Source organism: Conger conger, chromosome 7, assembly GCF_963514075.1.
Source record: "Conger conger chromosome 7, fConCon1.1, whole genome shotgun sequence".
NCBI classification, from domain to species: Eukaryota; Metazoa; Chordata; class Actinopteri; order Anguilliformes; family Congridae; genus Conger; species Conger conger.
Window position 1 is genome coordinate 58,649,405 of NC_083766.1, and position 12,500 is coordinate 58,661,904.

At 45.6% G+C, this 12,500-nt stretch overlaps 1 protein-coding gene across 1 annotated transcript in view; it reads right to left on the reverse strand.

Annotated features, from left to right (window-relative positions):
* Positions 1-12,500, reverse strand: part of rxfp2a (relaxin family peptide receptor 2a) — a 49,577-nt gene that overhangs the window by 7,355 nt on the left and 29,722 nt on the right. The window contains exons 9-15 of the mRNA XM_061249474.1: positions 12,050-12,124; positions 8,239-8,310; positions 5,054-5,125; positions 3,967-4,038; positions 3,749-3,820; positions 3,207-3,278; positions 2,227-2,456 (exon numbers count right to left, since the gene is read on the reverse strand). Of these exons, the coding sequence (XP_061105458.1) occupies positions 2,227-2,456; positions 3,207-3,278; positions 3,749-3,820; positions 3,967-4,038; positions 5,054-5,125; positions 8,239-8,310; positions 12,050-12,124 (665 nt within the window). The remainder of the gene's footprint in view (positions 1-2,226; positions 2,457-3,206; positions 3,279-3,748; positions 3,821-3,966; positions 4,039-5,053; positions 5,126-8,238; positions 8,311-12,049; positions 12,125-12,500) is intronic.

Genomic DNA, 12,500 nt, shown 5'->3' on the forward strand with positions numbered 1-12,500 from the left:
CACGAGACAGGGCCAGCACACTACCACACACACACACACACACACGAGACAGGGCCAGCACACTACCACACACACACACACACACACGAGACAAGGCCAGCACACTACCGCACACACACACACACACACACGAGACAGGGCCAGCACACTACCACACACACACACACACACACGAGACAGGGCCAGCACACTACCACACACACGACAGGGCCAACACACTACTGCACACACACAACAGGGCCAGCACACAACCACACACACACACTACAGGGCCAGCACACTACCACACACACACACACACACACACACACACACGACACGGCCAGCACACTACCACACACACACGACAGGATCCTCACACTACCGCCACACGCTGGGTCTGTTCAGGCTTCAGGGCAGAGCTGGCCCATATAAGCCTCAGCTAGCTTTTCACCGCTGCGCCACATCTAATTCAATACGGGGTTTTTTTCAGTTATATTTTACTGGCTGATTTTTCCCATTTTCCCAGAGCCAAACTTTATCTCCCAGCAGCAACCGTCCCCGCCGCCATCGGGAGGTTGATACCGGTCCGCTCCTCTGATTCATGCGACGCCTCTTCTCTATATTTTTCTACTTTGCCGATACACCACCAATCATACATACTCCCATGTCGCCAGAGAACATCGAGGTCAGTGTATTTCTTATAGTTTATGGGTCTGCAGGTGCCTGGTCTGACCAGAAGTGGCCGCTAGAGAGCACTGAGACCAATGGCGATGCCTGCTTACCCACTATCATTCCCTGGTGAGGCTGAGCTAATTGTTGCCTCTCCAACTCAGTGAGCTGATGCTATATTTAATCAGTTAAAGCAGTTGGTTACTCAGTTTTCTAACTTTACCTGACTTCTTTTGGTTGGATCAGTCGCTGAGTTTAAGGCTCTCGGGGTAATTGTTCTGATGTAATTTGCTGTAGATTTGAAAGGTTAACGGCTTTGCCCTTTACGCACGATCCTGATGGTGAAAAGTGCTGATGTAAAATTCCACACCCTGACAAACACCGTGTTCTAAACTGCATACTTAGCATTCTACTCGTATTACAATTCAATGAAAATGAGCCTGAAATGATTAGTAGAAATTTAGTAGTATGTAGTATGCCGAGTAGCATGCTACTACGTGGTCAATGACCTCATCAGTCTGGGGCAGGTGCAGGACCTCTCCTCTCATCGGTGAGTCCGTCCGTGTAATTGCCCGATTTAAAATGTTGATTCAATGAGGCAGTAAAGAACTAGTGATGGCCAAACCCCATAATGCAAATACCTATCTGAAAAGTACAGACTGCAGCACTCTCTGCTCAACCGTCCTACAGTGGGCCATTTACTCTGAATGTCAGCGATCATTTTCACCTCAATGCCCGTATCAGCCTCTGCGATTACTCTCTGCTGGAGCGGGCCGAAATTTCCATCCATGAGTCAAACGTAAGGTCCGATATCGTCCTTATCCGCAGCGGTTCACTGCGATGGCGTATGAAAGCTTTTCCAGCCTTTACCACCGCCAGTCCCCCATCACTTCAAATGGAGTCTTCAAAACTATTGATCAGACATTGCTTTTTCACTCAAACCTGAGCATGAAAAACCTCATCATCAAACTGCGTATCTACTCATGAGTGAATCATCTTCAAAGTGCCATGCCGGTAGAATAAAATTCAAACTATAAAAATGAAATAATAGTTCAAAACATAAATGAAAGGGAGTCAAACTTAACTGGCATATCCAGCTGATATTTAAAAAATGTTTGAAAAATAACATTTGCATTTATTTTGCTTATTTTGACTTTGAATTTTGTCCGATATTCACATCAGATAGTAAATGAAAGGGTAAAAACTCAATTTAGTTTAAATGATTTCATAATCACTTGTGAACAGTGGTGTGATAAGAAGTGGCAGCCTACAATATAATAGAACAGTCTTTTTGGAAGATGATCATCAATTAATATGATTCACCGTTTTGATGTGATTGAAATCTGTGAAAGTTCTGTAAAACTTACAGCAGAGGATAATAAATAAAGATAAATTAAGCTCTGTAAAACTCACAGCAGAGGGTAATATATAAAGATAAATGAAGTTCTGTGAAACTCAGCAGAGGATAATGAATGAAGATAGATGAAATGAAGACTGGAGAGGAGACTCACAGAGGAGAGGAGACTCACAGCAGAGGATGATACATGAGGATAAATGAAGTTCTGTGGGACTCACAGCAGAGGACCTTGATGCAGATGGCGTGGAGGTTGTTCTCGGCCCTGATCAGCGAGCGCATGCCGATGACGAAGAGGTTGCCGAAGCAGGTGATGACGGCCATCACCCACACCGACACGCGCAGGACCATGTTGGCCAGCAGGTCCTCGAAGGACGAGATCCCGTCCGAGTTGGGCCGGCACCTCCGCACGTGCGGCGCGTACGAGCAGTACTGGAACTTCTTAAAGTATCTGAAACAAGATGGACGCCCTTACGCCAGGGAAACATACTGCCATCGTATCTCAAACAAGATGGACGCCCTTTCGCCAGGGAAACATACTGCCATCGTATCTGAAACAAGATGGACGCCCTTTCACCAGGGAGACATACTGCCATCGTATCTGAAACAAGATGGACGCCCTTTCACCAGGGAGACATACTGCCATCGTATCTGAAACAAGATGGACGCCCTTTCACCAGGGAGACATACTGCCATCGTATCTGAAACAAGATGGACGCCCTTTCACCAGGGAGACATACTGCCATCGTATCTGAAACAAGATGGACGCCCTTTCACCAGGGAGACATACTGCCATCGTATCTGAAACAAGATGGACGCCCTTTCACCAGGGAGACATACTGCCATCGTATCTGAAACAAGATGGACGCCCTTACCCCAGGGAAACATAAGGCAATATATGCAATATATCATAATTATGGTATGTGGGCATATAATGATGAATATACTGTATTTCACACCAGTATACTGTAATAAAATGTGCCTCAATGTCTGAAACAAATCTAAATCTATTGTGGTGTTTACATACTTGATTGTATTTTCGAAATATTTTTAAAATATTCCATTTCCAAAAGAACGGACAAGAGCATACAACAAATCCTTTTTTTTTGTTGCTAGCACTAAGGAACTATGCCGATTACACTGGTATGAACAGGGTAAAGATGTTTTAGGGTGTTCTGTGAAACCGCTGTTTAATACCTACATGTAGGAGAGATTCGCCATTGGACGAAACATCCGAGTCTGGATGTCTGGGATATCGATCCCCTCCAGCCCACTGCGATTCACATACAACACAAACAACACGAAACATGATCATCACTTATTCCAGTTTTCCACTGTAAATTTGATTTATAATCTCTCAATATCACTTTTCATAACAATGAGAAGATAAATACATGTATTTTTGTAAAGCCTTTTCTATTATTAATGTACTATAGAGAATAAAGGACTTCAGGTGATGCTTCAACCAATCACAAACCAGCCACAGCCCCACAGACCAGCTTGACACCCGACCGACAGACTGTGTCACCATGACAACCAGTGGACCATAACAAGCCACTTAGCACTAACTATTTGTCCACAACCTGTGAGCGTTTGCTCATTAAAATATGACTGTGTTACAGAACAAAACAAACCCTGCTGGAAAGCTATAAGCTGGTCTCCGTGGGTACGGATAATGACCCTGAACGAGTACCTGCTTGATTAACTGATTTAAGTAACAGCGAGGAGTTTGTCTTAACTCACAGTGACTGGAGCTGGACCAGGGGGTCGAACTGACTGGGGCGGACGTGGTGCAAGGGGTTGTGGGATATGTTTCTGTAAAAAACAAGAATAACAGTCATTTTCCAAGATGGACACTAGTGTGAGAAAAACACCACTGCAGTTCTAATTCCACAGTAAATATTTGCTCGGATGTGAATCATGCCGCTAATTGATGCTAATTAACGTTCCATTAGACTCACAGAATCTGCAGAGATTTCAGCCCATTGAAAATGCTGTGTGGGAGATCTGTGATCCTGTTGTTCGACAAGTCGCTGAAAAACACCAGGAAGGAACATGAGTAAAGAGGCTTTAGGACAGGCTGTCCCCAGCACAGAAAAAACAGACCACACCAATTACAGCACAAAATAATTCATGGTGAGAATTAAAGGATTTCCATGGCTAACTGGAGGCAGGGAAGGGTATCTGCTTCCACACCACACAGAGAGAGGGTCTGGGAGTTGGCGCACATGGGCAGTGGAGATCTGCATCTGCTGAGGAACAGAGCTGAGTCTGGCACGATCACACACTCAATCAACCAGCACATTTTTATTCACATAGCAAAAAAACACTTCAAAGTGCTTTCCAGTACAGGAGATAAAAGACAGGAGATGAAAATATTACTACGATACAGACTAACGCACAAGAGAGTCGAGATGCATCAGGCAAATACAACAGAACAAATAAAATGAGATAAACATCAAAGAATGAAAATAGGATACAAAAAAACAATAACACAACCAAGTTAAAAGCCTGATGAATAAAGTAGGTTTTGAGCTTGCGTTTAAGAAAAAATGTCCATTTTATAATAATGTCCAAAGGCATTTTCCACTTTCCTCAGAACCTCAAATGAGAATGATAATGGACACATTCCCAAACCCTTACCTGAGCAGGGTGTTGTGGGATATTTTAGCTCTGGGTAGGCTGTTTGGGGGAAGGGGCGGTGGGGGTTATGATACGGGCTAGTCAAGTCACGCCAGATACAGGCTAGTCAAGTCACGCCTGATACGGGCTACTCATGTCACGCCTGATACAGGCTAGTCAAGTCACGCCTGATACAGGCTAGTCAAGTCACGCCTGATACAGGATGGTCAAGTCACGCCTGATACAGGATGGTCAAGTCACGCCTGATACAGGCTAGTCAAGTCATGCCAGATACAGGCTAGTCAAGTCACGCCTGATACAGGATGGTCAAGTCACGCCTGATACAGGATGGTCAAGTCACGCCTGCTCCATTCACCTCCCAAAAAAGAAAAGTGAAAAATGTCAAAATGAGTGTGAGTGACTTACAGTTCCCCCAGCAAGTGCAGTGACTGGAAAGTGTTTGCCGGAAGCTTCCTCATTCTGTTGTCGCGCAGAGACCTGAGGAGGGGCGATGGATGATGTGAATGGTGAAGGTCACAACCAAAGGCGTGGTAAAACAGAGGGGAAGTGAGCCCTTAGAAGGTAACTCTAAGGGCCCTGGGAAAATGCCTCATATTACAGCCTGCAGCCTTGGGATTAAAAAAAAGTTCTATCTGCATTCTCACTGCTTTGTGCTTTTCAAATATCGAGCTTCAAAGATACCAAGGTGAATGGGCTCCAAGCAGACACAACCTTTTAAATGAGATTAAAAATTTTTTCATATATTATTGTATTTACATCGGATTTTCCAGGGTGGGGTGGCCCAATTACCGCTTTTGTCGTGGGGCTCAGAACTGCAGGTGGTGGCCCCTGGTGACGACACAGGGCTCATGTACCATATGTGTTTACTCATTTATTGCATTCACATGTGTTCCCTGTCTTTGAGTTGTCCTGCTTGTTTTTTGTTTTTGTTTCCTGTCCCGCCACCCGCCTGCTCCTCTGCCAAACCCCGGATCTGACCCTTGCTCACTCTGGACCTCCAACCATCCTCCAGAACTTTTCTTCACCCAACTCCTGCTCACTCACTTTATCCCTGAGTCTGCTAGGTCTTCGATCTGCTATTTGGTTCTTCTGTCCACGACCTTTACAATCATTGAACAACTAGAGCAGGGCTGCCCAACCCTCTTCCTGGAGATCTACCATCCTGTAGGTTTTCACTGCCAGCTAAATGTTGTTGAGCTGCTTCCTACTGGAGTCAGAAGTACCTAATTTGGGCTGGAGTGAAAACGTACAGGATGGTAGATCAGGGTTGGTTACCACCGCTATAGACACTATTCTGCACGGAGAATAACCAGAGAGTCAGACTTTTTGCTCCGATAGACAGACACCAAATTATGAGCCAGAGGCACTGCAGTATAGCAGGTTCGTCCTTCAAACGGAACGGCCATTTGGGAAACCAAACAAGCTCTAAATTGCCTTAAACGGCTCTAACCACTCAACTCTGAGGGAGCAAGAACGAGAGTGACAGCGGGATAGAGAGCAGTTCAGTCACAAACAGATTAATCTCCTTCAGCACGTCTGACATTTCAGCCAGAGGCTGACATGCAGACTCCCGGCATTTCACTGATCCGGGACTCCCATTTGGAGCAGCGCTGACTCATCTTTTTCCGGACGATGGCACAAAAAAGGCAACAAAAAGGTCACGGCGTGTCCCGCCAGCGGCACAATGGTTACGAAAAGGTCGCACTCCCCCACACGAGTCCCCCGCCGCCCGCTGGCTGAACAGCAGTCATCTGCAGCGACTGACAGCGCACAATACGCGCAGAACGTGCTGAGCGATAGATAACAACTCCAACGAAAACAGCGACGCCAGTGCGCAATGAATTTACATTTCAGCCGTTCTGCCGACGCTCTTTTCTATGGCAACTTACAGCCTGACATTCATGAATCATTAAACACCAACATGCCAAGTCGCGGTTAAGGACTGGTCAGGCCGGAACAGCCTGGCGATAGGCGACCATTTGTCACTAGGATTCATACGCGGAAGAGAAGATGGATAGATTATTTTTGTCTTCGCTGGAACCATAAACTCTTCCGTCGGCGTGGCCAGCTATCCTTTAAATCACAGCCGGCTGTCCGATGAGTCACAGTTACTTTACACCACATTGCCATCCCCGAGCAGACACTCTTCTTCAGGGAGACGTGTACCACTGGAGAAGATCGGTGTTATTGTTGGGAATACAAAGATGCGACGGGACCGAAAGGCCAGAGGCAGGGAGTGTAATGTGAGCCTAACGAGGTACAACGACACGGCTATGAATACGACCTCGCCTATTAGTGAGTGAGTGACATTTTATATAGCGCCTTTATCCAAAGCGCTGTACAATTGATGCTTCTCATTCACCCATTCATACACACACTCACACACCGACGGCGATTGGCTGCCATGCAAGGCGCCGACCAGCTCGTCAGGAGCATTTGGGGGTTAGGTGTCTTGCTCAGGGACACTTCGACACAACCCGGGCGGGGGATCGAACCGGCAACCCTCCGACTGCCAGACGACTGCTCTTACTGCCTGAGCCATGTCGCCCATGTGACCCATCCTCTGAATCACAGTAAGCCGTGCCGTTATTAAGTGTTGGCTAGGTCCTTACAGATCCAAATGTCCTTTTCGCGAATTTATGAAAGTTTAAATGCCAGGCGTGTGACAGAAACAACCCAACAAAGGACAGAGGGGCACAAAGCTTTGCTGAATAAATTCAGTTTTTGCAAATGAATGCCACAGAGTATGCAGTGAGAAATGAGATGTTAAGCTACAGTGTGCCGTTAATATTTGCATACCCTGAAAAAACATATTTCACGCGCTTTTTAACTTCACGCTTCAGAATGCACTGACAAAAGGGGCTGGGACCAACAGCTCCAAAACATTTTACCAATAGAAAACATGTTTATCTGAAATTGTACAAAAAATATAACTATTTATAAAATGGGAGGTGTACAGAACAATGTTATACTCTTGATATTGCAATACATTAAAAAAAACATGCACACTCACTGAGCTCTTCATTCGGTAGACCTGTACACCAGTTTGTTAATGACAATATTTGTTAATGAGAGAGGTCAGAGGAGAATGGCCAGACTGGTCGAAGCTGACAGGTAGGTGACAGTAAGGCAAATAACCACACATTACAACACTGGTATGCAGAACTGCATCTCTGCGCACACACAACACGGGGCGGGGCAGCCTGTAGTGTAGTGGTTAAGGTGCATGACTGGGACCCGCAAGGTCGGTGGTTCAATCCCCGGTGTAGCTGCAATAAGATTCGCACAGCCGTTGGGCCCTTGAGCAAGGCCACTAACCCTGCATTTCTCCAGGGGAGGATTGTCTCCTGCTTAGTCTAATCAACGTCTGCCAAATGCCATTAATGTAATGCAATGTGACAACGCGTCTTCAGTGGATAGGCTACAGCAGCAGAAAACCAATAAGTCCAAAAATTGATTTGAAACATCTGGTGGCTGGTCATAGCTGGATTTTACACCAGGGAATAGGTATGAACAACCCCATAAATACTGTACTGAGCCTCCTCTATGGATCTCCCCCTCTGGTGTGCCGGTGTGGTGGGGTCACTCACAGAACGGTCAACTCCTCACAGCTCAGGAGGGTGCTGAAGTTCAGCGTCTGCAGCCGGTTCCCCTCAAAATCCCTGCGAGAGAGATGGAGGGAGAGAGGGGGAGAGAGGGAGAGAGGGGGAGAGGGGGAGGGGGAGGAAGAGAGAACGAGAATGAAACACTGTTTAACTTGACTTTTAAGGATCCTTCATTTCAGACACTATGATCTGAGAAAGCACACAGAGTCCAGAAACCCCCCCCCGAAAGACAGAGATTGGAAGTGAGTGCGAGGGCGAGATTAAGATATGGGGAGAGAGAGAGAGAGAGAGAGAGAGAGATGGCAAGAGCGAGAGAGAGATACGGAAAGAAGGACTGAGAATTCGAATGGGAAAGGGCGAGGACAACACTGACATGTACAGGCAGGACAGACTGTGCTCACTGTGAGATGGAGTCACACTCTCTCACAGAATGTAAAAGGCAGAGCTAAATATGCCCCCCCCCCCCCGGAGTAAATAACACAGAGCCTGGGTCTAAGAGCCCCCTAAAAGAGAACACACTCTCACTCTCAGAGTGAGTGACAGCACAGGATGCTAATACCTACCCTGACCCTAACCCCAACCCTGACCATAACCATAACCCTAACCCTAACCCCAACCCCAACCCTGACCATAACCCTGACCCAAACCCAAATCCTGACCATAACCATAACCATATCCCAAACCCAAACCCTGACCATAACCATAACCTTATCCCTAACCCTAAATCTAACCTCATCCCTAAAACTAACCCCAACCCCAAACCTGACCATAACCCTGACCCAAACCCAAATCCTGACCATAACCATAACCATATCCCAAACCCAAACCCAAACCCTGACCATAACCCAAACCCTAACCCAAACCCCAATCCTGACCATAACCATAACCATATCCCAAACCCAAACCCTGACCATAACCCAAACCCTAACCCAAACCCCAATCCTGACAATAACCATAACCTTATCCCTAACCCTAAATCTAACCTCATCCCTAAAACTAACCCCAACCCCAACCCTGACCATAACCCTGACCCAAACCCAAATCCTGACCATAACCATAACCATATCCCAAACCCAAACCCTGACCATAACCATAACCTTATCCCTAACCCTAAATCTAACCTCATCCCTAAAACTAACCCCAACCCCAAACCTGACCATAACCCTGACCCAAACCCAAATCCTGACCATAACCATAACCATATCCCAAACCCAAACCCTGACCATAACCCAAACCCTAACCCAAACCCCAATCCTGACAATAACCATAACCTTATCCCTAACCCTAAATCTAACCTCATCCCTAACCTTAAATCTAACCTCATCCCTATCATCAACCCCAACCCCAATCCTGACCATAACCCTCATCATATCCCAAACCCTAACCTTATCCCTAACCCTAAATGTTATACCTCTTGGCACGAACAGCTATTTCTAACATGGCTTACACAATTCCTCAAAACATGAAGCACCTAATTAAGCCAAATTAAGTGCTTGCAATTATGGTTGGAACGAAAACAACAGCATACTCAGGGAGGCCCCAGGACCGAGTCGGGGAACCACTGCCTGAGAGGGCGCTAGATAAAACGGAATACAGCGCAGCGGAATGACAAAAACCGCCACCACCGATCAGACCGAGTGTCGATGATCTTCCGGGCTGCGAGGGCCTGGGGTGTCATTAGAAAGAGCGTATCGCGGTCTTCCCAGGGCGGGGTCTGGCCCCCCCGGGCCCAGCTCAATTTCACAGCCACACATCGAGGACATGTGACGAGACTTCTGATCAGTCTCTTCTCAACAGGAGGGGCCGAACAGCCACAGAACCCCAGCTGCCTTCCTGCAGACGCTAAAAACGGTATTATCCTTCAACCGCCCTTCAGGGACACACTGTCAGTGTCGAGTGATGCATCTGTCTAAAGCCCCTCCAGGCTGGATGAAAATATATTTAGTAAAAAAAAAAATAATGTGAAGAGGAAAGAGAACAAAGTACTTGCATCATTATTTTAACTTGGGCAATTGACTACGATCATTGTGTTTCAGTTTTTTTGCTTTAATTATTCCTGTTAAGCACTTTCAGCTGCAGTCTGTATGAAACGGGCTACACTAATGAAGACATTGCTATTATTATAATGCACATGTTTGATTCCAATTTAAACAAGGCTGCATACATTAGTTTTAATGTAATCTAAAGTTCTGATTGTACCCACAGAAATCACCCAGCAGGACTTCATTAAGTCTTCAGTCATTTGGGGGAGATGGGATTGCAAATGACCAATCAGCCAAACTGATTGAAAACGCCACCACGGTTCAGGAGGTGTTCTTGGACAAGAATGAAGCCTTAACGCTTTAACACTGTGGTACTGAAACTCTAGGTCCCTGAATGTGACGTGATGAGGGCTGTAGCGTAGCGGTTAAGGTAAAATGACTGGGACCCACGAGGTCGGTGGTTCTAATCCCGGTGTAGCCACAATAAGATCCGCACAGCCGTTGGGCCCTTGAGCAAGGCCCTTAACCCTGCATTGCTCCAGGGGAACATTGTCTCCTGCTAATCAACTGTACGTCGCTCTGGATAAGAGCGTAATGTAATGTAATGTAATGTAATGTGATTACAGACCAGCTGTGGCAGACAACAGGCAACAGCTCCAGCTCCACTTTAGATTACATTTTAAATCAAATCTGTCAGAGAAAAACTGCCCTTTCAACTACTTTCTCAAAAAGGGAAATATACAGCTATGAAATATATTGTAAAAATAAATATTTTTCTCATTGGTACATTTTATCAATAAAACATACTGCAATACCTGAAAGTGACAATTCATTTGCATGTTTGTCCCAAATATATTTGAATATATTACAAATATATTTGTAATATATTTAATTGAAATATATTTTCAGTATATTGCCTTTTCTGGGGTTCAGTAACCATAAACACGCTATGTCAGGGGTGCATAATAAGGGCCGATCCGTTTCAGGATTTTGTGCCAACTTCTGGTCTTAATTATTTCATTGATTCAGTCATATCTTATCTGACATGTGTATGAGTACCGGCTACAGCTGCAGACTGCGAGTGTATCCTAATGATTTTACTGTGCTCAAGTACAGGCTTGAACCAGGGTCGTTTATAGAGCTGTCAGCAAATTAAAAACAAGGCAATTGGTTGGAACAAAAACCAAACAAAAACTAGTTGGCAGACCAGCCTTTGAGGACCGGAGTTGTGCACCCCTGCTCTAAATCCAGTAAGGCACTGAGTGATAGAGTATGAGTAGGCAGTAGTGAAGTGCATACTAAGTCCAGAAAGGCACTGAGTGATAGAGTATGAGTAGGCAGTAGTGAAGTGCATACTAAGTCCAGTAAGGCACTGAGTGATAGAGTATGAGTAGGCAGTAGAGAAGTGCATACTAAGTCCAGTAAGGCACTGAGTGATAGTGTATGAGTAGGCAGTAGAGAAGTGCATACTAAGTCCAGTAAGGCACTGAGTGATAGTGTATGAGTAGTCAGTAGTGAAGTGCACGCTAAGTCCAGTAAGGCACTGAGTGATAGTGTATGAGTAGGCAGTAGTGAAGTGCATACTAAGTCCAGTAAGGCACTGAGTGATAGTGTATGAGTAGGCAGTAGTGAAGTGCACGCTAAGTCCAGTAAGGCACTGAGTGATAGTGTATGAGTAGGCAGTAGAGAAGTGCATACTAAGTCCAGTAAGGCACTGAGTGATAGTGTATGAGTAGTCAGTAGTGAAGTGCATACTAAGTCCAGTAAGGCACTGAGTGATAGTGTATGAGTAGGCAGTAGTGAAGAGCACTTACAGCCAGCTGAGCGAGGGCATGTAGTAGCACAGTTTGGCCCTTGGCAGCTGCTCCAGGGAGGTGTTCACCATGGACCTGAGGAAACCACAAAATCAAAGAAGAAACTACATTACCCAGCATCCACCACCCTGACCACATCACCCAGTAGCCACTACTCCAACACACTGGCCACACTTTTCTTCATGGGATTTGCATCTCAAATTTGTATTCACCATGGCCATTAACTGAACTGGTCCTCATCATGTGAAGACCAGTGAATGAGATCTTCAATTAAATTAAATCCAGCCTAGTGGAACATTTTTAAAGCACATATAAGGGGAAAAAACATAGTAAAAAGAATTTTTACATTGAAACAGGAAAGATAAAACCCCAGGTTGGTGGGGTTTTGGTACCTATTGTTTTCAGAAGTGGGTGGTTGGTGGTGGGGGGCTTGAGACACAAATTTGTAAAA